We start from the raw sequence: 27,359 nt of genomic DNA, 5'->3' as shown, positions 1-27,359 counted from the left end.
AAATGCTAACAACCATGAAAGGGGAAACTGACAGTAACACAATAGTAGGGGACTTTAACACCCCACTTACACCAATGGACAGATCATCCAAACAAAAAATAAATAAGGAAACACAAGCTTTAAATGACCCAATAGACCAGATAGATTTGACTGATATTTATAGAAAATTCCACCCAAAAGTGGCAGAATACACTTTCTTCTCAAGTGCATGCCGAACATTCTCCAGGATCTCTTGGGTCACAAATCAAACCTTGGAAAATTTAAGAAAATTGAAATCGTATCAAGTATCTTTTCTGACCACAACGCTATGAGATTGGAAATCAATTACAAGAAAAAAACTGTAAAAAACACAAATACATGGAGGCTAAACAGTGTGCTACTAAATAACCAAGACATAACTGAAGGAATCAAAGAAATAAAAAATATACATAGAAACAAATGACAATGAAAACACAACGACCTAAAACCTATGGGATGCAGCAAAAGCAGTTCTAAGAGGGAAGTTTATAGCAATTCAATCTCACCTCAAGACAAGAAAAGTCTCAAAGAAATAATCCAACCCTATACCTAAAGTAACTAGAGAAAGAAAAACAAAGAAAACCCACAGTCAGTAGAAGGAAAGAAATAATAAAGACCAGAGGAGAAATAAATGAAATAGAAACAAAGAAAACAATAGCAAAGCTCAATAAAATTAAAAGTCAGTTGTTTGAGAAGATAAACAAAATTGATAAACCCTTAGCCAGACTCATCAAGAAAAAAAAAGGAGAGGATGCAAACCAATAAAATTAGAAATGAAAAAGGAGAAATGACAACTGACACTGCAGAAATACAAAGGATTATAAGAGACTACTACAAACAACTGTATGCCAAAAAAATGGACAACCACGAAGAAATGGACAAATGCATGGAAAGGTACAATTTTCCAAGACTGAAACATGAAGAATTAGAAAATATAAACAGACCTATCACAAGTAATGAAATTGAAACTGTAATTAAAAATCTTCCAACAAACAAAAGTCCAGGACCAGATGGTTTCACAGGCGAATTCTTTCAAACATTTAGAGAAGAGCTAAGCTAACACTGATACTTCTCAAACTCTTCCAAAAAATTGCAGAGGGAGGAACACTCCCAAATTTGTTCTATGAGGCCACCATCACCCTGATACCAAAACCAGACAAAGATACTACAAAAAAATAAAATTATAGACCAATATCACTGATAAAAATAGATGCAAAAATCCTGAAGAAAATACTAGCAAAAAGAATCCAACAACATATTAAAAGGATCATACACCATGATCAAGTGGGATTTGTCCTGGAATGCAAGGGTTCTTCAATATAGGCAAACCAATCAACATGATACACCATATTAACAAATTAAGGAAAAAAAATCAAATTATCATCTCAATAGACACAGAAAAAGCTTTTGACAAAATTCAACATCATTTATGATAAAAACTCTCCAGAAAATGGGCATAGAGGGAACCTACCCCAACATCAAAGGCCATATATGACAAATCCACCGGAAACATCATACTCAATGGTGAAAAACTGAAAGCATTTCCACTAAGATCAGGAACAAGACAAGGATGTCCACTCTTGCCACTCTTATTCAACATAGTTTTGGAAGTCCTAGTCACAGCAATCAGAGAAGAAAAAGAAATAAAAGGAATACAAATTGGAAAAGAAGAAGTAAAATTGTCACTGTTTGCAAATGACATGATACTCTACATAGAAAATCCTAACGATGCCACCAGAAAACTACTAGAACTAATTGATGAATTTGGTAAGGTTGCAGGGTACAAAATTAATGCACAGAAATCTCTGTCATTCCAATACACTAACAACAAAAAATCAGAAAGAGAAATTAAGGAAACAATTTCATTTACCATTGCAACAAAAAGAATAAAATATGTAGGAATAAATCTACCCCAGGAGGTGAAAGATTTGTACCAAAAAACTATAAAACACTGATGACAGAAATCAAAGATGACATAAACAGATGGAGAAATATACCATGTTCTTGGATTGGAAGAATCTATATTGTGAAAATGACTATACTTCCCAAAGCCATCTACATTCAATGCAATCCCTATCAAACTACCAATGGTATTCTTCACAGAATTAGAACAAAACATTTTACAATTTGTATGGAAACACAAAAGACCCTGAATAGCCAAAGCAATCTTGAGAAAGGAAAATGGAGCTGGAGGAATCAGGCTCCCTGACTTCAAACTATACTACAAAGCTACAGTAATCAAGACAGTATGGTACTGGCACAAATACAGAAACACAGATCAATGGTACAGGATAGAAAGCCCAGAGATAAACCCACGTACATATGGTCACTTAATTTATGACAAAGGAGGCAAGAACATACAATGGAGAAAACACAACCTCTTCAAAATGTGGTGCTGGGAAAACTAGACAGCTACACGTAAAAGGATGAAATTATTAGAACACTACCTAACACCATACACAAAAATAAACTCCAAGTGGATTAAAGACCTAAATATAAGACTGGACACTATGAAACTCTTAGAGGGAAACATAGGAAAAACACTCTTTGACATAAACCACAGTAAGATCTTTTTTGACCGACATCCTAGAGTAATGAAAATAAAAACAAAAATAAACAAATTGGGCCTAATTAAACTTAAAAGCTTTTCACAGCAAAGGAAACCATAAATAAGATGAAGACAACCCTCAGAATGAAAATTTCTGCAAATGAAACAACCAACAAAGGATTAATCTCCAAAATATACAAACAACACATGGAGCTCAATACCAAAAGAAAACACAACCCAATTAAAAAATGGTCAGAAGACCTAAATAGACACTTCACCAGAGAAGACAGAAAGACGGCCAAGAGGCACATGAAAAGATGCTCAACATCACTAATTATTAGAGAAATGCAAATCAAAACTACAATGAGGTATCACCCTAGACCAGTCAGAATGGCCATTATCAAAAAATCTAGAAACAGTAAATGCTGGAGAGGGTGCGGTGAAAAGGGAACCCTCCTGCACTGTTGGTGGGAATCTAAATTGATACAGCCACTATGGAGAACAGTATGGAGGTTCCTTAAAAAACTAAAAATAGGCTTCCCTGGTGGCGCAGTGGTTGAGAATCTGCCTGCCAGTGCAGGGAACACGGGTTCGAGCCCTGGTCTGGGAGGATCCCACATGCCGCGGAGCGACTGGGCCCGTGAGCCACAGTTACTGAGCCTGTGCATCTGGAGCCTGTGCTCCACAACAAGAGAGGCTGCAATAATGAGAGGCCCATGCACCGCGATGAAGAGTGGCCCCCACTTGCCACAACTAGAGAAAGCCCTCGCACAGAAACGAAGACCCAACACAGCCATAAATAAATAAATAAATAAATAAATAAATAAATAAAAAAAAAAACTAAAAATAGAACTACCATACAACCCAGCAATCCCACTTCTGGGCACATACCCTGAGAAAACCATAATTCAAAAAGAGACATGTGCCACAATGTTCACTGCAGCACTATTTACAATAGCCAGGGCATGGAAGCAACCTAAATGTCCATCTACCGATGAATGGATAAAGAAGATGTGCCACATATATACAACGGAATATTACCCCATATAAAGAAACGAAATTGAGTTATTTGTAGTGAGGTGGATGGACGTAGAGTCCGTCATACAGAGGGAAGTAAGTCAGAAAAAGAAAAATAAATACTGTATGCTAATGCATATATATGGAATCTTAAAAAAAATGGTACTTATGAACCTAGTGGCAGGGCAGGAATAAAGGCACAGACATAGAGAATGGACTTGAGGACATGGGGGCGTTGGGGGGAAAGCAGAAGCTGGGGCAAAGTGAGAGTAGCATTGACATATATACACTACTAAACGTAAAACAGATAGCTAGTGGGAAGCAGCTGCGTAGCACAGGGAGATCAGCTTTGTGCTTTGTGATGACCTAGAGGGGTGGGATAGGGAGGGTGGGAGGGAGGCTCAAGAGGGAGGGGATATGGCGATATATGTATGCATATGGCTGATTCACTTTGTTTTACAACAGAAACTAGCACAGCATTGTGAAGGAATTATACTCCAATAAAGATATATTTAAAAAAATACTGTACATGGCAAGGCTACCGTTCAGATATGAAGAAGAGGTAAAGAGTTTTACAGACAAGCAAAAGCTAAGAGAGTGCAGCATTACCAAACCAGCTTCATGAGAAATGTTAAAGGGAATTCTCTAAGTGGAAAAGAAAAGAACACAACTAGAAATATGAAAGGAAAAACTTATCAAAGGAAAAAATCAAATACACAGTAAAGGTAGTTAATCAACCACTTGTACAGCTACTAGGAGGGGTAAGAGACAAAAGTAGTAAAATCATCTATATCCACAATAAGTAGTTAAGGGTTATGCAAAACAAAAAGATATAAAATATGATGTCAAAAACAGTAAATGGGGGGAGTAAAAATGCAGGATTGTTAGAATGCATTTTAACTTAAGGGATCATCAACTTGAAATGATGATGTATATATATAATTGCCATATATGAACTTCATGGTAACCAGAAACCCAAAATTTATACATACACATACAAATGATAAAGGAATCGAAACATAACACTAAAGATAGCCATCAAATCACAAGGGAAGAGATCAAAAGAAAAAGAAATGAACAAAAAAGGAATACAAAAACAACCTGAAAAAATTTCACAAAACAGCAATAAGTATATCTCTATTAATAATTACTTGAAATGTAAATGGACTAAATGTTCCAAATAAAATCATGGAGAGGCTGAATGGATTAAAAAAAAAACCACCCATATATATGCTGTCTATAAAAGACTCAACTCAGATCTAAAGACACACACAGACTGAACGTGAAGAGATGGAAAAAGTTATTTCATGCAAACAGAAATGAAAAGAAAGTTGGGGTAGCTATATAAGACCACATAGACTTTAAAACAGACATATCAGACCAAATAGACCTTAAAATAAAGACTGTCACAAGAGACAAAGAAGGTCATTACATAATAATAAAGGGATTGATCCAACAAGAAGATATAACAATTGTAAATATATATATATGTACAACTCTACCCAACACCTAAATACATAAAAGCAAATATTAAAAGACAAAAAGGAAGAAATTCACAGTAACACAATCATAGCAGGGGAATTTAACACCCCACTTACATCAATGGACAGATTATCCAGACAAAAAATCAATAAGGAAACCCTGGCCTTAAACAACACATTAGGTCAGATAGATTTAATAGATATAAATAGAGCATTCCATCCAAAAACAGCAAAATACACATTCTTTCCAAGCACACATGGAACATTCTACAGGATAGATCACATGCCAGCCCACAAAACAAGTCTCAATAAATTGAAAAAGACTGAACCATATCAAGCATTTTTTCTGACCACAACAGTATAAGATTAGAAACCAACTATAAGGAAAAAACTGCAAAAAAATAAACACAGGAGGCAAAAAAATATGCTACTAAACAACCATGGGTCACTGAAGAGATCAAGAGGAAATTTTAAAATACTTGGAATTTAATGAAAACAGAAACACCATCTATGGGATGCAGCAAAAGCAGTTCTAAAAGGGAAGTTTACAGCAATACAAGCACGTCAGAAAATACGAAAAATCTCAAACAAACAATCTAAACTTACACCTAAAGGAACTAGGAAAAGAAGAACAAAGAAAAACCAAAGTTAGTAAAAGGAAAGAAATCATAAATATCAGAGCAGAAATAAATGAAAGAGAGACTAAAAAGCAATACAGAAGATCAATGAAATTAAGAGCTAACTTTTGAAAAGATGACCAAAATTGATAATTTTGATAAACAAAGTTGATATTAGCTAGACTCATCAAGAAAAAAAGTGGTCCAAATCAATAAAATCAAAATAAAAAAGAAGTTAAAACTGACACCACAGAAATACAAAGGATCATAAGAAATTACTACAAACAATTATATGCCAATAAAATGGACAACCTAGGAAAAATTGGATAAATTCCCAGAAATGTACAATCACCCAAGACTGAATAGCAAGAAATAGAAAATATAAACAGACCAATTACCAGTAATGATATTGAATCAGTAATTAAAAACACTCCCAACAAACTAAAGTCCAGGACCAGATGGCTTCACAGGTAAATTCTACCACATATTTCAAGAAGAGTTAACAGCTTTCTCAAACTATTCCACAAAATTTAAGAGGAAGGAACACTTCCAAACTCCTTCTATGACACAAGCCATCACCATGATACCAAAACAGACAAAGAACCACAAAAAGAAAATTACAGGCCAATATTGCTGATGAACATATGCAAAAATCCTCAACAAAATATTAGCAAACCCAATTCAGCATTACTTTAAAGGGATCACAGACCATGATCAAGTGGGATTAACCCCCTGGAGACAACATTCTTAAATCAAACAATGTAACACACCACACTAACAAACTGAAGAATAAAAATCATATGATCATCTCAATAGATGCAGGAAAAGCATTTGACAAAATTCAACACCCATTCACCATAAAATTCCCAACAATGTGGGTATAGAGGGAACATACCTCAACATAATAAAGGTCTATATAACAAACCTACAGCCAACATTGTACTCAAGAGTGAAAAGCTGAAAATATTTCCTCTAAGATTAGGAACAAGACGAGGATGCCCAGTCTCACACTTCTATTCAATGTAGTACTGGAAGTCCTAGCCACAACAATCAGACGGGAAAAAGAAATGAAAGGAATCCAAATTGGAAAGGAAGAAGTAAAACTGTCACTGTTTGAAGAGGACATGATACTATATACTGAAAATCCTAAAGACATCACCAAAAAACTATTAAAATTCAACAATGAATTCAGTAAATGGCAGTATACAGAAATCTGTCATGTTTCTATACACTAACAACAATCTATCAGAAAGAGAAATTAAGAAAACAATCCCATTTACAACTGCATCAAAAAGAATAAGGTATCTAGGAAAAAATATAACCAAGGAGGTAGAAGACCTGTACTTGGAAAACTATGAGACACTGATTTAAAAAACTGAAGATGACACAAAATAATAAAAAGATATACCATGTTCATGGATTGGAAGAATTAGTATTTCTAAAATGACTATACTACCCAAGGCAATCTACAGAGTCAATGCAATCACTATTAAAATACCAATGGCATTGTTCACAGAACTAGAACAAATGATTCTACAATTTGTATGGAAACACAAAACCCCAAATAACCTTATTTCTCTTATTCTAAAAAGAATGAAATCTTGACATTTGTGACAGCATGGATGGACTTAGAAGATATTATGCTAAATGAAATAAGTCAAAGAGAGAAAGACAAATATGATTTCACTTATATGTGGAATTCAAAAAGCAAAGGAAATGAACTAACATAACAAAACAGAAGCAGAGTCATAGACACAGAGAGCAAACAGGTGGTTACCAGAGGGGAGGGGGTTGGGGGGATGAGGGAAATAGGTGAGGGAGATTGAGAGGTACAAACTTCCACATACAAGATAAATGAATCACAGGGATGAAATGTACAGTGTGGGGAATATAGTCAATAATAATTTAATTCTTATGTATTGTGCCAGTAACTAGACTTATCGTGGTGATCATTTTGTAAGGTATAGAAATATCAAATCACTAGGTTGTATAATAGGAACTAACATAGTATTGTAAGTCAATTATACTTCAAAAAGAAACAAACAAACTCATAGAAAAGAGATCAGATCTCTGGTTACTAGAGGTGGGGGGTGGGGAAAGGGAGAATTGGATCAAAGGTACAAACTTCCAGTTATAAGTAAGTATTAGCGATGTAATGTACAACATGATTAATATAATTAACACTGCTGTAAGTTATATATGAAAGTTGCTGAGAAACTACATTCTAAGAGTTCTCATCACAGGAAAACCTTTTTGTTTATTTTCCTTTAATGTTGTATGTGTATGAGAAGATGGATGTTCACTAAACTTACTGTCATAAACATTCCATGATGTACGTAAGTCAAATCATTATGTTGTACACCTTACACTTATACAGTGCTGTATGTCAATTATATCTCAACAAAACTGGAAGGAAAAATAGGCACAAAAGTGAGAAAGCATCCTATGACTCTGGGCCTCTCAAACCTGAATCAAAGAATAAAAGTGTGCATGTCCAGTCAACACGGGCATGTAATGTTCTGTGCCCAGCACTGTTCAGTCACTAGGATGTGGTAGAGAACCAGATATTAAAGGCCCTGCCCCCCAGGATCCCCATCCCTAAATATTCCCCACCCAATTCTGTGAAGCTGCTTCTCAGATTTCTCCATTCCCTCCCCATTTGTCCTCACCACCCCAGGCCTTGACTGGAAGCCTGCTCTGAGTCATACATCTGTGGTAGGTCAGGGGATGAGAGAACACAGAGCTGTGCCCTCAGGGACTTACGAGTCTCACTGGGGAGACAGATCTGAAAACAAGTGGTTATCACTCATGAGGAGGTGTCCCAGCCACAGCAGTTATGGGGGTGCCATAATATGTGGCGCTCATCTTTTTTTTAATTTGTTTTATTGAGGTATAGTTGATTTACATTGTGTTAATTTCTGCTGTACAGCAAAATGATTCATATATATATATTCTTTTTCATATTCTTTTTCATTATGGTTTATTACAGGATATTGAATATATTTCCCTGTGCTACACAGTAGGACCCTGTTGCTTATCCATTCTATATATAATAGTTTGCATCTGCTAACCCCAAACTCCCAATTCAACCCTCCCCATCCCCCCTCCGCCTTGGCAACCACAAGTCTGTTCTTTATGTCTGTGAGTCTATTTCTGTTTCGTTGATAAGTTCTTTTTTGTCGTATTTTAGATTCCACATGTAAGTGATATCATATGGTATTTGTCTTTCTCTTTCTGACTTCACTTAGTATGATAATCTCTAGGTCCACCCATGTTGCTGTAAATGGCATTACTTCATTCTTTTTTTATGGCTGAGTAATATTCCATTGTATATATGTACGACATCTTCTTTATCCATTCATCTGTCGACAGACATCTGTTGCTTCCATGTCTTGGCTCTTGTAAATGGGGCTGCTATGAACATAGAGGTGCATGTATTTTTTTGAGTTAGAGTTTTGTCTGGATATATGCCCAAGAGTGAGATTGCTGGATCATATGGCAACTCTACTTTTAGTTTTTTGAGGAACCTCTATATTGTTCTCCATAGTGGCTATACCAATATACATTCCTACCAACAGTGTAGGAGTGTTCCCTTTTCTCCACACCCTCTCCAGCATTTGTTATTTGTAGACTTTTTAATGATGGTCATTCTGACTGGTGTGAGGTGATACCTCATTGTAGTTTTGATTTAAATTTCTCTAATAATTAGTGATGATGACCCATCTTTTTATGCACATGGCGCTCATCTTGCTTTGGGATTCACAACCCGTGGTCATGACATGAGGTGCACTGGTCAGAAGGACATGACCCAGTGGGTGCCTGCTGGGAGGGAGCACCCCTTTCTCTTCTGCATTAGGCCTTCCCAGCCCTGGGTCCTGTCCACTGTCCCCCCCTTGACACCCTCCCATACCCACTTAGGGAGCCTCACTGTCCAGGAGCTGAGAACAGCTGCCAGCCTGGTTACAGGATCCAGCTTGGCCCTTTCAGAACAAGTAAATAGTGGGGGAAATTCATAAAGCAGCGCTCATACCCCTGGGAATCAGACTTGGATTCAAGTTCTGCTTCCATTCACTCTCTGTGAGTGGGTTTCATGTTCTCGCTTTCAAGCAGAACAGGAATCCCTCAGTTGTCGGGGTGTTCTGAGACTAGTGAGACAGTGTGAAACATAACCTAACTAGCAGAGCAGCTGGATGAAGAGGGAGTGAGTCCCCAACCTGCATGCAGAGCCTGCTATGCCACTGAGTCCTGAGAAAAGGCAAGCGTGGTAGGGTGAGTTGCATCCAGCATCAGGTCAGGGTCACATGAAAAGTGACAATAAATAAATGACCAGAACCTGCAAAGTAGGGGACAGGCCCTATGTTAGGTTGCTAGGGCTATCATAATGAAGTACCCCAAACCGGGTGGTGCAAACAACAGAAATGTATTATCTCACAGCCTGGAGGCTGGAAGCTAAACATTAAGATGTCAGCAGGGTTGGCTCCATCTGAGGGCCATGAGGGAAAATCTAGTCCTGGCCTCTCTCCCAACTGCTGCTGGTGTGCTGGCCATCTTTGGCATTTCTTGACTTGTAGATCTCTGCCTTCATCTTCACATGGTGTTCTCCTTGTGTACATGTCTGCCTCCAAACTTGCCCTTTTCATAAAGACACCAGTCATATCAGATTAGGGCCACCCTCTCCAGTATGACCTCATCTTAACTAATTACACTGCAATGACTCTATTTCCAAATAAGTTCACATTCTAATGTACTGGGGAAAATACTTCAACATATGAATTTGAGTTGGCAGGGGCAGGGAGCCCTCCCTTTCAGAAAATGTTTTTACACTAAACTTAAAGACAGTGCTCTTTTCAGAGGTCCATAATGTAGCCCATACTCTGAAGAATGAGGGATATCAATTGGGAAATAACCAGCAGAAATGGAGAAGTTTAAAATGAAAAGAAAAATAAGCTACTCATACATTTGAAGGAGTTGGTGTGCAAGATCACAGCTGACAAAGGAGAGAAGTTTTATTACTAGAGATGACTCACTGTTCTTAAATTGCTGAAAAGTTCACATCCATTCGCAAAGGGACATGAATGCCCCATCCTACCAGTCAGCATATCTAATGACATTTTGTATAAAGTAGTGAAAAGCTTCAAGACACAGGAGGACAAAGAAAAGAGGACATATGGTATAAGTTTAAAATGCACTGGTTTTGGGAGGGACCTTCAAGACGGCAGAGGAGTAAGACATGGAGATCACCTTCCTCCCCACAAATACATCAGAAATACATCTACATGTGGAACAACTCCTACAGAACACCTACTGAATGCTGGCAGAAGACCTCAGACTTCCCAAAAGGCAAGAAACTCCCCACGTTCCAGGGTAGGGCAAAAGAAAAAAGAAAAAACAGAGACAAAAGAATAGGGACAGGACCTGCACCTCTGGGAGGGAGCTGTGAAGGAGAAAAAGTTTCCACACACTAGGAAGCCCCTTCACTGGTGGAGACGGGGGGTGCGTGGGGGGAAGCTTCAGAGCCACGGAGGACAGCGCAGCAAAAGGGGTGCAGAGGGCAAAGCGGAGAGATTCCCACACAGAGGATCAGTGCCAACCAGCAATCACCAGCCTGAGAGGCTTGTCAACTGAGCAGCTAGGGCAGGTGGGGGCTGGGAGCTGAGGGTCGGGCTTCAGAGGTCAGACCCCAGGGAGAGGACTGGGGTTGGCTGTGTGAAGACAGCCTGAAGGGGGCTAGTGTGCCACAGCTAGCTGGGAGGGAGTCCAGGAAAAAGTCTGGAACTGCCTAAGAGTCAAGAGACCATCATTTTGGGGTGTGCAAGGAGAGGGGATTCAGAGCACCGCCTAAATGAGCTCCAGAGACGGGCACGAGCCACGGCTATCAGTGCAGACCCCAAAGACGGGCATGAAATGCTAAGGCTGCTGCTGCAGCCACCAGAAGCCTGTGTGCAAGCACAGGTCACTATTCACACTGCCCTTCCTGGGATCCTGTGCAGCCTGCCACTGCCAGGTTCCCGTGATCCAGGGACAACTTCCCCGTGAGAACACACAATGCACCTCAGGGCATTCCAATGTTATGCTGGCCTCTGCCGCCGCAGGGTCACCCCACATTCCATACCCCTCCCTCCCCCTGGCCTGAGTGAGCCAGAGCCCCCTAATCAGCTGCTATTTTATCCCAGTCCTGGCTAAGCGAAGAACAGACACCTTCAGGCGACCTACACACAGAGGCGGGGCCAAATCCAAAGCTGAACCCCAGGAGCTGTGCAAACAAAGAGGAGAAAGGGAAATCTCTCCCAGCAGCCTCAGGAGCAGCGGAATAAAACTCCACAATCAACTTCATGTACCCTGCAACTCTGGAATACTTGAATAGACAAAGAATCATCCCAAAATTGAGGCAGTGGACTTTGGGAGCAACTGTAGAGTTCGGGTTTGCTTTCTGTATCTAATTTATTTCTGCTTTTATGTTTATCTTAGTTGAGTAGAGTTTATCATTGGTAGATTTGTTTATTGATTTGGTTGCTCTCTTCCTTTTTTTTTATATATAGATATATATATATTATTTTCCTTTTTCTCTTTTTGTGAGTGTGTATGTGTATGCTTCATTGTGTGATTTTGTCTGTGTAGCTTTGCTTTTACCATTTATCCTAGGGTTCTCTCTGTCCTTTTTTTTTTCTTCTTTTAAGTATAGTTTTTAGTGCTTGTTATCACTGGTGGATTTGGTTTTAGCTTTGGTTGCTCTCTTCTTTCTTTTTAAAAATTTTTTATTACTTTTTAATTTTTTTATTTTTAATAATTTTTAAAAATTTCCTATTTTAATAACTTTTATTTTATTCTTCTTCTTCTTTCTTTCTTTCTTTCTTTTTTTTCTCCCTTTTCTTCTGAGCCTTGTGGCTGAGAGAGTCTTGAAACTCCAGCCAGGCATCAGGCCTGTGCCTCTGAGGTGGGAGAGCTGAGTTCAGGACATTGGTCACCGGAGACCTACCGGCTCCACGTAATATCAAACAGCAAAAGCTCTCCCACAGATCTCCGTCTCAATGTTATGACCCAGCTCAACTCAATGACCAGCAAGCTACACTGCTGGACACTATAGGCCAAACAACTAGCAAGACAGGAACATAACCCCACCCATTAGAAAAGAAGCTGCCTAAAATCATAATAAGGTCAAAGACACCCCAAAACACATCACCGGATGCGGTCCTGCCCACCAGAAAGACAAGATCCAGCCTCATCCACCAGAACACAGGGACCAGTCCCCTCCACCAGGAAGCATAAACAACCCACTGAACCAACCTTAGCCACTGGGGGCTGACCCCCAAAAAAATGGGAGCTACGAACTTGCAGCGGGCAAAACAGAGACCCCCAAAAACAGTAAGATGAGCAAAATGAGAAAACAGAGAAACACACAGCAGATGAAGGAGCAAGGAAAAAAACCCACCAGACCTAACAAATGAAGAGGAAATAGGCAGTCTCCCAGAAAAAGAATTCAGAGTAATGATAGTAAAGATGATCCAAACTCTTGGAAATAGAATGGAGAAAATACAAGAAACGTTTAACAAGGACCTAGAAGAACTAAAGAGCAAACAAACAGTGATGAACAACACAATAAATGAAATTTAAAATTCTCTAGAAGGGATCAATAGCAGAATAACTGAGGCAGAAGAACGGATAAGTGACCTGGAAGATAAAATAGTGGAAATAACTACTGCAGAGCAGAATAAAGAAAAAAGAATGAAAAGAACTGAGGACAGTCTCAGAGACCTCTGGGACAACATTAAACACAACAATATTCGAATTATAGGGGTCCCAGAAGAAGAAGAGAAAAAGAAAGGGACTGAGAAAATATTTGAAGACATTATAGTTGAAAACTTGCCTAATATGGGAACAGAAATAGTTAAAGACCAGGAAGCACAGAGAGTCCCATACAGGATAAATCCAAGGAGAAACACGCCAAGACAGTTATTAATCAAACTATCAAAAATTAAATACAAAGAAAAAATATTAAAAGCAGCAAGGGAAAAACAACAAATAACATACAAGGGAATCCCCATAAGGTTAACAGCTGATCTTTCACCAGAAACTCTGCAAGCCAGAAGGGAGTGGCAGGACACATTTAAATTGATGAAAGGGAAAATCCTACAACCACGATTACTCTACCCAGCAAGGATCTCATTCAGATTTGATGGAGAAATTAAAACCTTTACAGACTAGCAGAAGTTAAGAGAGTTCAGCACCACCAAACCAGCTTTATAACAAATGCTAAAGGAACTTCTCTAGGCAAGAAACACAAGAGAAGGAAAACACCTACAATAACAAACCCAAAACATTTAAGAAAATGGGAATAGGAACATACATATCAATAATTACCTTAAATGTAAATGGATTAAATGCTCCCACCAAAAGACACAGACTGCCTGAATGGGTACAAAAACAAGACCCATATATATGCTGTCTACAAGAGACCCACTTCAGACCTAGGGACACATACAGACTGAAAGTGAGGGGATGGAAAAAGATATTCCATGCAAATGGAAATCAAAAGAAAGCTGGAGTAGCAATTCTCATATCAGACAAAATAGACTTTAAAATAAAGACTATTACAAGAGACAAAGAAGGACACTCCATAATGATCAAGGGATCAATCCAAGAAGAAGATATGACAATTGTAAATATTTATGCACCCAACATAGGAGCACCTCAGCACATAAGGCAAGCACATATGCTAACAGCCATAAAAGTGGAAATTAACAGTAATACAATCATAGTAGGGGACTTTAACACCCTTTTTCACCAAAGGACAGATCATCCAAAATGAAAATAGATAAGGAAACACAAGCTTTAAATGATACATTAAACAAGATGGACTTAATTAATATTTATAGGACATTCCATCCCAAAACAACAGAATACACTTTCTTCTCATGTGCTCATGGAACATTCTCCAGGATAGATCATATCTTGGGTCACAAATCAAGCCTCGGTTAATTTAAGAAAATTGAAATTGTATCAAGTATCTTTTCCGACCACAACGCTATGATACTACATATCAATTACAGGATAAAAACTGTAAAAGATACAAACACATGGAGGCTAAACAATACACTACTAAATAACCAAGAGATCATTGAAGAATTCAAAGAGGAAATCAAAAAATACCTAGAATCAAATGACAATGAAAACACGATGACCCAAAATCTATGGCATGCAGCAAAAGTAGTTGTAAGAGGGAAGTTTATAGCAATACAATCCTACCTCAAGAAACAAGAAACATCTCAAATAAACAACCTAACCTTACACCTAAAGCAATAAGACCAGAGAAAGAAGAACAAAAAACCCCAAAGTTAGCAGAAGGAAAGAAATCATAAAGATCAGATCAGAAATAAATGAAAAAGAAATGAAGGAAACAATAGCAAAGATCAATAAAACTAAAAGCTGGTTCTTTGAGAAGATAAATAAAATTGATAAACCATTATCCAGGCTCATCAGAGAAAAAGAGAGAAGACTCAAATCAATAGAATTAGAAATGAAAAAGGAGAAGTAACAACTGACACTGCAGAAATACAAAGGATCATGAGAGATTATTACAAGCAACTGCACACCAATAAAATGGACAACTTGGAAGAAATGGACAAATTCTTAGAAAAGCACCACCTTCCGAGACTGAACCAGGAAGAAATAGAAAATATAAACAGACCAACCACAAGCACTGAAATTGAAACTGTGATTAAAAATCTTCCAAGAAACAAAAGCCGAGGACCAGATGGCTTCACAGGTGAATTATATCAAACATTTAGAGGTGAGCTAACACCTATCCTTCTCAAACTCTTCCAAAATATAGCAGAGGGAGGAACACTCCCTAACTCATTCTATGAGGCCACCATCAGCCTGATATCAAAACCAGACAAAGATGTCACAAAGAAAACTACAGGCCAATATCACTGATGAACATAGATGCAAAAATCCTCAACAAAATACTAGCAAAGTATGGCCTTTAAATGCCATCTTCTTTCTCATTCTTGGAGATTTTTTTAAAATTCCAGAAATCTTTCCCATTTATGCCATGTGGCTCTTCCAATATTCTATTGATTTATTTAATAATATGTATATTTTATATACCATCATTATTATTTCTACTGTTGTTACACTGGAAAGGGCTTTATGTCTAGTGATGAACCAAATGTCAAACACACACGCTTTATAAATATATATAAATATAAATATTGTTTTTCATTTCTTAAAAGGATATTAAAACTACGTACAAGACCATCCTCTTAAACAACCAACAACAAACAGACCATGGCTCTGTTCCTCTAAAGCTAATGCTGCCAGAAGAAATACATCATTAATTCCCTTTAATTTCCCTCAAAGAGTCATTATTTATATGAAAACCTGGACAGAATGGACTTCAGAAAGCCCTCCCTTCTCACTAATCTGAAGACATCTGGGAAGGTTACTGAAGCAAGAAGAAAATCGCACAGTAAAGTTTCATAGGGCTTAACTCTTGGCTCCAAATTATTTCCTTGCCAACTGTTAGAAATCAAACTTATTCTGCCTAAACTTAAAATTTTAAATCAAAGGTGTGTGGCTGTGATGGGAAAGCTTGTCCTAGATCAACACTCTCACTAAGAACAAATAGAAAACCTGGATAAAATACACATTTAAAAACTGATTTAAGAGGCCCAACACCAAGAAGGCAGGGTCAGCAGGTAGACTGCACTTCGCACATGCCCTCTCTCCCCAGAATTTACCTCCTGTTGGCCTCCATGTGCAGGAGCTGGTGGGGAGTGGCTGCTAGGAGTGAGGGACCCGGCAGAGCCGAGGCATAACCAGAGTCTGGGGCAGCCAAGGAGCCCTACCATGAGGGGTGAGGCTTTAGAGAGACAGAATGATGAGGAAATGAGCCAGACAGCACACAGTTTTTCCCTCAACACATTTACAGACTAATCTACACAGGGAAGAGGTGATAAAGCAGTCATAAAAATGGCTTTAAAAAGAGCAGAATTTTCAGCCATTTTATGCTGTCCGAAATATAAAAATTAGAGTTTTGGACCACTTTGGAGTTGCCTTGGGAAGCATCTCAAGCCCTCAGGTGGGACTCCTGCGGAGCTATCCCCAAGACTGGGGTGGTGGGGACCAGAGCCCAGCTGAGCCTCAGCAAGACAGCAGAGCAGCCCCTACACCAGCTCTGACCTCCAGACACGAGAGGGAACGTTGCGTGAAGCCTCTACAACTTTCGCACATAATCAAAATTACCAGGCAGACAACTACAGAGCCCACGCGCCCTGGAGCCTGTGTGCCACAACTAGAGTGAGAAAACTTGCATGCCACAACAAGAGAGAAGCCCGCACACCGCGATGAAGAGACCACGTGCCACAATGAAAGATCCCACATGCCTCAACGAAGATCCCACATGCCGCAATTAAGAACCGATGCAGCTAAAAAAAAAAAAAATGTGACCAAATAGTTCTAAAAAAAAAAAAATTACCAGGCAGACCAAAACATGGGACCAAGCAACAAAGGAGACAATAGAAATGATACCACAGATGGCCAGATACTGCAGCTATCAGCCTAGAAATTAATGATTAACGTGTTCAAAAAAAAGACTGCAAGATGGAGAATGTCACCAGAGACACTACATCTATTAGAAACTGTCAAATTAAAATAGTAGAAATGAAAACTACATTAACTGAAATGAAGAATTCAGCAGATGGCTGGGACTTCCCAGGTGGTCCTGTGGCTAAGACTCTGCACTCCCAATGCAGGGGGCCTGGGTTCAATCCCTGGTCAGGGAACTAGATCCCATATGCTGCAACTAAAAAGATCCCACATGCCACAACTAAAAAAAGATCCCGCAAGCCTCAACTAAGACCCAGCACAGCCAAATAAATAAATAAATATTTTTTAAAATAAATAAAATAAATATTTTTTTTAAAAAAAGAATTCAACAGATGGCTTTAACAGATAACAGACACATGAGCAGCAACTTAGGATGCTACAAAGTAGGTTGGAAGGTTTCCACTGATTGAAGCATGGAGAGCAAAGGGATGTAAATAAAACTACAAGCATAAGGGACAAATGGGACTTGGGAGAAGTGTTTAACATTCACAGGATTGGACTCCTAGGACGTGAAAAGAGAGAGAGAATGGTGCAGAGCAATATTTAAAAAATAATGACCAATATTATTGCTAAACTGTTGAAGGATATCAAACTGTAGATGCAAAAACTGTGATGAATCTTAAGCAGCATAAATGCAAAGAAGACCAAAACAAGGGTGGCACCGCAGTGCTCCAGCCTTCACTTCTTTTGGACTTTCCTGAGCTTAGGTGCCTTCAGAAAAGTTTTACAAAGCAATGGACATCCTCCAGCGGTAATAGATTTCTTGGAATGGAATTTACTTTCTTCCCTCCTGACCTTCTGTGATTCCACATGGTCGTTGACTTCATGTCTCAAAACTGCAGCCAAAAGTGAGAGGAGCAGGGATGAGGTTCACAGATGTCACAGCGAGCTTCACGGGCCCCCATGTTCCCCCATGCCCCTCCTGGCTGCATGCCATACTACAAGTTTTATACTTTTGGCTATGGATCATATAATGGAGCATATACTAATGATTTTTAACCCGTCCCTATGATCTACACAGCCGCCCCCTTAATTTCTGGGTAACACAGCATCACAACCAGCTGTTACAGTCACATCGTGTTGACTCAATCACTGCAAGTCTTAGATATCCTCAGATGACTTATACCAGTTCTTTTAAAAGCAAAGGGAAAGAAGCCAGTCTTAGAAGGCTACATACTGAGGATTCCAAATATGACTTTCTAGAAAAGACAAAACTATGAAGACAGTGAAAAGATCAGTGGTTGCCAGGGCTTGGAGGGTAGGGATGAAGAGGCAAAACACAGAGGATTTTTAAGGCAGTGAAAATACTCTGTATGATAAAATAATGGTGAGTACATTATACATGTCAAAATATATTTGTGAAAACCCATAGAATGTACAACACCAAAAGTAAACCCTAATGTAAACTATAAACTTCAGCTAATAATAATGTGTCAATATCCGTTCATCACTCATAACGAATGTACCACACTAATGCAAGATGTTAATAATACGAGGAGAGAGAGAAAGAGAGAGAGAGTGAGTGTGTGTGTGGGTGTGTGTTTAGAGGTATATGATAACTCTGTGATTTCTACTCACTTTTTCTGTAAATTTAAAATTATGCTATATTAAATAAGTCAGAAAGAGTAAGACAAATACTGTATGATCTTACTTACATGTAGAATCTTAAAAACCAGAAATCACAGGAACAGAGTAGATTGGTGGTTTCCAGGGAGGGGGGGGCAGGGGTACTTATGCATAAATGTTAGTCAAAGGGTACAAATTTCTAGTATTAAGATAAATAAGTTCCAGGGATATAATGTACAGCATGGTGACTATAGTTAACAATACAGTATTATATACTTGATAGTTGCTAAGTGAGTAGGTCTTAAAAGTTCTCAACACCCACACAAAAAAGGACTATGTAGGGCAATGAAAGTGTTAACTAACCCTATTGTTTTAATCATTTCGCAGTATACTGGATATATATATCCAATCACCTTAAACTTACATAATGTTATATGCCAACTGTATCTCAACAAAGCTGGGAAAAAATTTTAAACTGCTCTAAAAAATAAGGTTTATTAATTTTTTTTAATAAAAGGAAAACGATCCTAGCATTAGACTCACCCTTGAGCCCTTTTCATCTCAAGTTCCAAGTAAGAGCTATAGCTCTATAGGTGCTGCTGCCGCGTGCTCCTGATGACCACAGAAATGCAGTGGGCTAGAGTCAGAACCACTGCTCTGGGGTCTCCATCCCCATCAGCTCAAGCTCACTCCTCACAAATAAGTGGGAAAGGCAGTATCTTCTCTACCATGATCTCATGAAGATCAAATGAGACAGACTGATAGCAGAGAATAGGTATCAAAGCATTAGTTTTCTTTGTTCCATTACTAAAAGGTTTCTTACAGTGAATATTCTCAAAAATAAACTCAAGCTCCCTTGTATGCAGCTTCCATACAAGGCCTGAAACAAATGATGGGTAATTTCTGTGAGGAACTGTGCACATTTAGATATGTTATAATGACAAAGACAGAGTATGTGATTGAGGCTTTGTAAAAAAAGATTCTCTTCAACCCATCTGAACCATTTCTAATCTCCTCTATAACTAGAAAAAGCACAAACAACTCCAAGAGAGACAAGACAATGAAAATCAATCTGTTAAACAAGAGATTGAAATGCATCTTCATTTATTTTTCAGGGAGAATGTCTGAAACTGAAACTTCAGTATGAATAATCTCAATAAAAGAAGCAGAAAAGTGGGAGGGAGGAGAGGAGGGGGATGAGGAAATTGTGGTTTTCTCTCTTTCCTTGATTGTTAAATGAATATTTAGGGGGGAAAAGCCATAACTTTATCAGGCTTTAGCTTATCATCAAAACCGCAATAAAAATTTACATCCTTAAATCCCATACACATCTCTAAATTGTGCCTTTCTCCCATAATGTTTTTTAATTTGATTGTTTTAGTCTCTCATTTTTTAAATTATTATTGCTGACTCAATCTTCAATTCCCACTTAAACACTCAGTTCTCTACTTTTGAATTGCTTTTTTTTCATGCGGTCCACTTTAGAGCCCTTTACAATTCTTTTGAAACTGTGTCATTTGGTTTCATAGATATAGTGGGTATGTGTGATGTACTCAGCAATGGGAGAAGAAGCCCTTTATCATTCTGACTTCCAAGCAAAGTGCTAGGAACACAAAGGCTGGAACTACTCATCCTTCAGGAAGCAGACACAGAGAGAATTTTTAGGGCAGTGGAACTACTCTGTATGATTCTGTAATGGTTGAAACACGTCGTTACATATTTGTCCAAATCCACAGATGTACAACACCAAGAGTGAATCCTAGTTCAAACTGTGGACTTTGGGTGACGATGACATGTCAACATGGGTTCACTGACTATAACAAATGTTCCCCTCTGGAGGCAGTGTTGATAGTTGGGGAGGCCATGCATGAGTCGGGGCATGGAGTATATGAGGAATGTCTGTACCTTCCTCTGACTTTTGCTGTGAACCTAAAAAAAATGTTTTTACAAATAAACATTTAAATTAAAAAAAAAGCAACTCGGAAGCCCTTGACACCCTGAGGCCTCTGAAACCTCTCTCAGGAGTGCTGCACATTCCCTCCTCCGGGAACATGAATCTACCTTTGCTCTGGCTCTCTGGGTACCATGATGGTTTATTTATGAATCTGGATGTGAACTAATCTCTCGTGAAGTCGGACCTGCACATACTCAGATGGAAGGGTCTGCACACTCCCCAGAGCAGGGTCTGTCTGGGGCAGAGCTGAGGGTGAAGCTGACTCTTCACCACACATGGCCTCAGAGCCTCAGTCTCTGCAGGTCCACAGTGCCCCCAGCCCCGCCCACCCACATGGTCTTCAAACAGCACATCAGACCCTCAGTCCCCAGTTGTGTCACATACCTGCCATCCTGCCTTTTACTGGGGACCTTCCTACCTGTCCCACCTGGCAGACCCCTGCCTATCGGCCTCATCCCAGACTGAGAAGACGTCATCAGAGAAATCTATCCCAACTGCAGTGGGCCTTCCTGAGGGGGTGCCAGCCATTAGCAGAGTCCTTATCACCCTGTGGGGACTGTTACTTACTTTTAGCCTCCTCTGCAGCCTATGATTTTCACGCAGAAAAGTCTATCAATTCCAACAGCAAAACCTAATCCTGGGCACAAAGGAGATCTCAAGGTTACAGGAGTTCATGATAATCCCTAGATATGCAGATACAAGCAACTGTTCCGAAAACAATTTTGTGACTATGTATCTATGGAGGCACTTCTGTTTTAGTGTGAGACATAAATCAGTGTCTGAATAAAGTATGGTGGAACTAGTGTAAGAAAATAAAACTCCAAAATAAGAAACAAACTGAGAAGTGACTACTCAGTGTGGTCAACTGAATAATTATTTATCAGGGAAAGGGAGTATTACAGTCACAGTCTACATTTCACAATCTGCAGCCCATAGGTTGTGTGGGGTGAATCCTCTTTTATTCACTTCACCTCTTTGCTAGTGGCCCATCTCCAGTGTATGGATGACATAGGGGATTTTTTTTAAAGTGAGTGATCCATAAATTTTAGCCCCACATGGAACCTTTATACCATCAACGAAAAGATGAACACTTTTAATATCTGGCAATGAAAAGAAAGGATTTTGCTATTAATTTTGGAAGGATTATTTCCATCCACAGAACTCTGCAATGAAAGGAAGGCTTCTTAAGTTGGCATTTTGCAAATCCCCCTCAGCCTCAAGCATCCCCCAAATCCAGGAGCCGTTGTGCAGCAGGGAAACACAAAGAAGTCCCCAGCGTTAGGGGTTCCTGCATCACCGGGCCCACAAAGCAAGTGCCTGCTCCTGGAATCCTTCACATTCTGCTCAGGGAGGCCCACCCCGGCCTGAGGCGCCCGTGAGAAGACCCTGACACTGGTGGATGCCAACATACCAGCACCTTCCTAAGAGCTAAGCACTTTGTACAGGGAAGGCCTTCTTCTACACTAGAAATAGTTACTACTGGAGCTCACTTTGCTTGTAAGTCTGTGAAAACACCTTTCTCTATTAGGAGAAATCACACATATACTTGATCCCATACTTTCTCCCCTGTTTAAAAAAAAGGCAGGATATTTACCCTCAGGGAGACAGAAGTATAAACTAGGTAATCTCAGATCCTTTCCTGCGAAATGCTGAAAGGCAGGTCTTTTGGATCTTGAAAAATTAACTAAAGTAAAAAAGCTGTCATTTATATTCATCCCTAGTATAAATGAGGTCAGACATAGCCAATGACTGCACAGCTGCAAATAACATCATCTGGAAATCTACGCACAGTAAACACACTTGTGGACAAGATGGGGATGAGATACTTTTTAATCATTAGAGCAACATCTCACTGCTGGTGTCACAATCTCTACTCCTTGAGTTTTACCATTTTCAGTGTTTAAACTTCCAATAAATACTACATATTTAAGAAGTCAATTTTGAGTTTAAACTTGCATGATAAATCTCGGGCAGAAACCCACAACGAGAATGTAAGCAAGAACTGATGCAAAGACTGTGAGATCAGAAAAGAAAATAGCTTCTTACCATGTTTATTGATGACACAGGACCAATGCTGTTAACATAGATGTCAACATCAATTACGGTAGGTTTTACTGTGGAGAAAACACATGTGTGTTAATACACTGTGCCAGAGAGACCAAGGAAAGCGCTACTCAACTTCCTCTGAGTCACACACCAACAGCTCAATGGCATGTGGGAAAGGGGTGTATTTTTCTTTGGGATTTGCCAGGTAGTTACAATTCTCAAAGTATTAAAGATTCTTACTCATATTTAATAAATTCTAAAAAACCAGGATATTTATACACTGCAAGTTGCCAGTGATAGAGGACCATAAAGATACTCTATAACATTTGTTTAGCTGATTATATGGCAGAGAAAACATAAAACGATAAAACATAAGACACTGCATAAGAAATTTAATGTCAAAGTTATGCTAAGAAATCAAACCCAAGTAATGAGTAATATCAGGGACAATTCAAGTTATTTATCCATTACCTGGTTGCAACTCAAAGCAAAGATCTGGAGAGTACATACACTAAAGGAGATTAAGAAATACTGATTATTGGTGTCATTATTACCTAAAGAAACACACACACACATATCACAGACTTCAAATCATACAACTCAAAAAAGAATAACACTTTAGTAAGTCAAGAAATTACTGTTCCAACTATAAGGGAGTAAAATTCATATAACAAGAAACTGTAATACCTAACATCGTGCATCAGAGGTAAAATTGGCTCATTTAACCTTAAAGAAAATCATTTTTCCTTTCCTTGGCAGAAATGGAACTTGGGAGACAAGTAATGAGATTCCTGAGACAGCCACCTCTGAGTCAGGGGTCCGTGCCAGTGAAAAGGAGGCATCTCTCTTTCCCCAGTACTCAGCAACTGATAAAGGGGAGAAGAACACCAATTTCAGAATATTTCTGCCCCAGAGGAAGATGAACAAGACTCCTGAACCTTTGCACATAAACACAGAGTGTTTCTATGGAAACAAGGGTGTTCGCATCTGCAATTATTTCGAGCTTCCTCCAGTTTTGCTAACTAATCATTCACAAGTGGACTTCTGCACTCTACTTTTGGAACTATGAGTGGCACCTGTAAGCTCACAGTCTGTTGTTCAATTATGTAACCAGCAGTGTGCAGCCTGAGCCATGTTGTCTGGACCTCCAAGAAAATGAAAATAATGACAATGAACGGGAGCCAACTACTCTGACATCTGTCAGCGCAACCAAGTCACGTTAGCTTCAAAGAGCTGCTGGCATTTTGGAAAACACCACAATACAATTCTAAGTACTATGTATTTAGTGCTTAAATTTCATAAAAGGACTATTCTTCATTTTAGGCTGAGCTTTGCTAACTACTCTGAACAGTAAGTAGCATCTTTCTTCAACTTAATTGGGTTCAGTAAGTGTTCTGTCTCCAAACGTTGTGCTGCATAACCTTTGGTAATGTTATACAAAGGCTGTGTTAAGTCAATCAGTTGAGGACCTACTTTTTGCAAGAGATTTTTCTGGTTGTTTCATGGTATTTATTAGACTTTAGGCTTCCAGGGATTTTAATCTCATTAAATAAAAAGGACCTACAGATGTAAAGCCTTAACAACTTGAAGTGGGAAGTGTCAAATGAGTATTAAGTGCAATAGTATAATAAAGGTTTTAAGAGAAGAGTCTGGAAAACACAAACACACATACACACACACACACACACAAAACTTGGGGGAAATAAACTGTTTTAAGTAAATTCTCGTTTAAGCATCGTCATGCTAAAGTAAAAGGAGCCTTTAGGAAAGTGGCTCTGACAGTGGTACCCAGGAGAGAGATTGGCCACAGGAGACTCAAGGTTTACAGTTCAAAGATTACAGATTAAACCTGGACAAATGATCTTCAATAAGGATGCCAAGACCATTCAAAGGGGAAAACGTATTTTCAACAAATGGTGTTAGGTAAACTGGATACCCACAAGCAAAAAACTGAAGTTGAACCCTTACACAATATACAAAAATTAACTCAAAATGGATCAGAAACCTAAAGGTAAGATTTGAAACTACAAAACTCTTAGAAGAAAACATAGGAGAAAAGCTTCATGACACTGGATTTGGAAATGATTTCTTGTATATGACACCAAAAGCATAGGCAATAAAAGAAAAAAATAAATAAACTGGACTACATCAAAATTAAAAACTTCTGTGCATCAAAGGACACAATTAACAGAGTGGAAAGGCAACCCACATTATGGGAGAAAACATCTGTAAATCATATGTCTGATAAGTGGTTAATATCCAAAAAATAAAAAGAACTCCCACAACTCAACAACAGATAAGCAAAACAACCTGATTTAAAAATGGGTAAAGGACTTAGACATTTCTCTAAAGAGACATACAAATAACCAATAAGCACATGAAATGACATTTAACATTATTAGTCATTAGGGAAATGCAAATCAAAACCACTTCACATCCATTATGATGGCTACTATTTTAAAAAAAAACAGAAAAAAAACAAGTGTTGGCAATGACATGGAGAAAATGAAAACCTTGTACACTGCTGGTGGGAATGTAAAATAATGCAGGCAATATGGAAAACAGTATGGTGGTTCCTCAAAGAAACAAAAAATAGAACTACCCTATAATCCAGCAATTCCACTTCTGGTTATATACCCAAAAGAATTAAAATCAGGGACTCAAACATATATTTGTACACACATGTTCACAGCAGCATTATTCACAACAGCCAAAAGGAGGAAGCAAGCCAAGTGCACATGGAGGGATAAATGGGTAAACCAAACATAGTATATACATATGGAATATTACTCAGCCTTTTTGTATTTGTTTATGTGATGGTCAGTCAGGTGCAGCCACAAGAGGAGAGGCTCAGGAAAACAAAATTGATTTACTCACAGGTCCTAAAGACAGGAGGTATGGCACGCTTTGCCCGACTACATGGGAAAGACATAAGGGTGGTCAGGAGACAGAAGACAGGGCAAGGGAAGGGGTGCTTAGGCCGTGATCTGAATTGGGGTCTCTGAAGGAAAGGCAGAGCAGGGAAGGGTAAACAGCTCGGGTTGGCTAGTTTGGCTAGCTTGAATAATTCCTGTGGGCTTTCAGCTATACAGGTGGTCTCCAGTGGCCTGGTACCAGGCCCTGGGATGATTAAAACAGAAGAGTATTGCCTGCTGGGGTGTAAGGGCTGTATAGAGGAGGTATGACTCTGGATTGAATAGTCTGTATGTTCAAAGGCCTGCTCCAGGCTGGGGCCCTTGCCATCTCTAAGAATTGGCTAACCTTGGAAGAGGCAGTTTCTGCCCAATCGGGAAGTGTTTTTAAGATATCAAAACATCATAATATACAGAAAAATTTAAATATATATAGAAACCCCGTCATGGTAAAAAGTAAATAAATTATATTTTAATGGAAAAAATTCTTGATGTCAATATCTTTGGGGCTAGACATTCAAAACCACATTTAACATAGTACAAAATTCCTTTTAAACTTCAGCCCCTCTTGTGAAAAATAAACCCAATTTTTATTTCTAAAATGCCCAACAAGTTACCTGGTAAGGGGTCCCATTTGGGTGTCATAAAGGGGTACTTCCTAGCACATGTCTAAAATGCCAACCCTGAATAAAACAGGTACTAAAAACATTTCTTAGAAGTTTGATTAGGTCCTCTTTGCTTATTTTTGCTTTTATTTCTTTTGCTTTGAGAGACTGACCAAAGAAAACATTGGTTCGATTCATGTCAGAGAATGTTTTGTGGTGTCATGTCTTACACTTAAGTCTTTAAGCCATTTTGAGTTTATTTTTGGGTATGGTGTGAGGGTGTGTTCTAACTTCATTGATTTTCATGTGGCTGTCCAGCTTTCCCAACAGCACTTGCTGAAGGGACTGTCTTTTCCCCATTGTATATTCTTGCCTCCTTTGTCGAAGATTAATTGACCAAGGTGTGTGGGTTTATTTCTGAGCTCTCTGTTCTATTCCATTGATCCATATGTCTGTTTTTGTGACAATACCACATTGTTTTGATTACTGTAGCTTTGTAGTATAGTCTGAAGTCTGGGAGGGTTATGCTGCCAGCATTGTTCTTTCTCTTCAGAATTGCTTTGGCAATTCTCGGTCTTTTGTGGCTCCATATAAATTTTAGGATTTTATTTGTTCTAGTTCTGTGAAAAATGTCATAGATAATTTGATAAGGATTGCACTAAGTCTGCAGATTGCTTTGTGCAGTATGGCCATTTTAACAATATTAATTTTTCCAATCCAAGAGCATGGGATATCTTTCCATTTCCTTGAATCATCTTTGATTTCCTTTATTAATGTTTCATAGTTTAGAGCGTATAGGTCTTTCACCTCCTTGGTTAGGTTTATTCTAGGTATTTTATCTTTTTTGATGCAATTTTAAACAGAATTATTTTTTTGCTTTCTCTTTCAGATATTTTGTTGTAAAAGAAATGCAACAGGTTTCTGTATGTTTATCTTGTATCCTGCTACCTTGCTGAATTCATTTATCAGTTCTAGTAGTTTTTGTGTG

The 27,359-nt window shown here is 38.7% G+C and overlaps 1 protein-coding gene across 1 annotated transcript in view; it reads right to left on the bottom strand.

The window, feature by feature from the left end:
- Window positions 1–27,359, bottom strand: part of GABRG3 (gamma-aminobutyric acid type A receptor subunit gamma3) — a 575,951-nt gene that overhangs the window by 497,597 nt on the left and 50,995 nt on the right. Inside the window, exon 2 of the mRNA XM_082450223.1 lies at window positions 22,855–22,922. Coding sequence (XP_082306349.1) covers window positions 22,855–22,857 — 3 coding nt within the window. The 5' untranslated portion in view covers window positions 22,858–22,922. The remainder of the gene's footprint in view (window positions 1–22,854; window positions 22,923–27,359) is intronic.

The sequence above is a fragment of the Balaenoptera physalus genome (genome assembly GCF_965194825.1).
Source record: "Balaenoptera physalus genome assembly, chromosome: 2".
Taxonomy (NCBI): domain Eukaryota; kingdom Metazoa; phylum Chordata; class Mammalia; order Artiodactyla; family Balaenopteridae; genus Balaenoptera; species Balaenoptera physalus.
The sequence above is the reverse complement of the archived record's forward strand: the minus strand, read 5'-3'. Positions and strand labels throughout refer to the sequence as shown.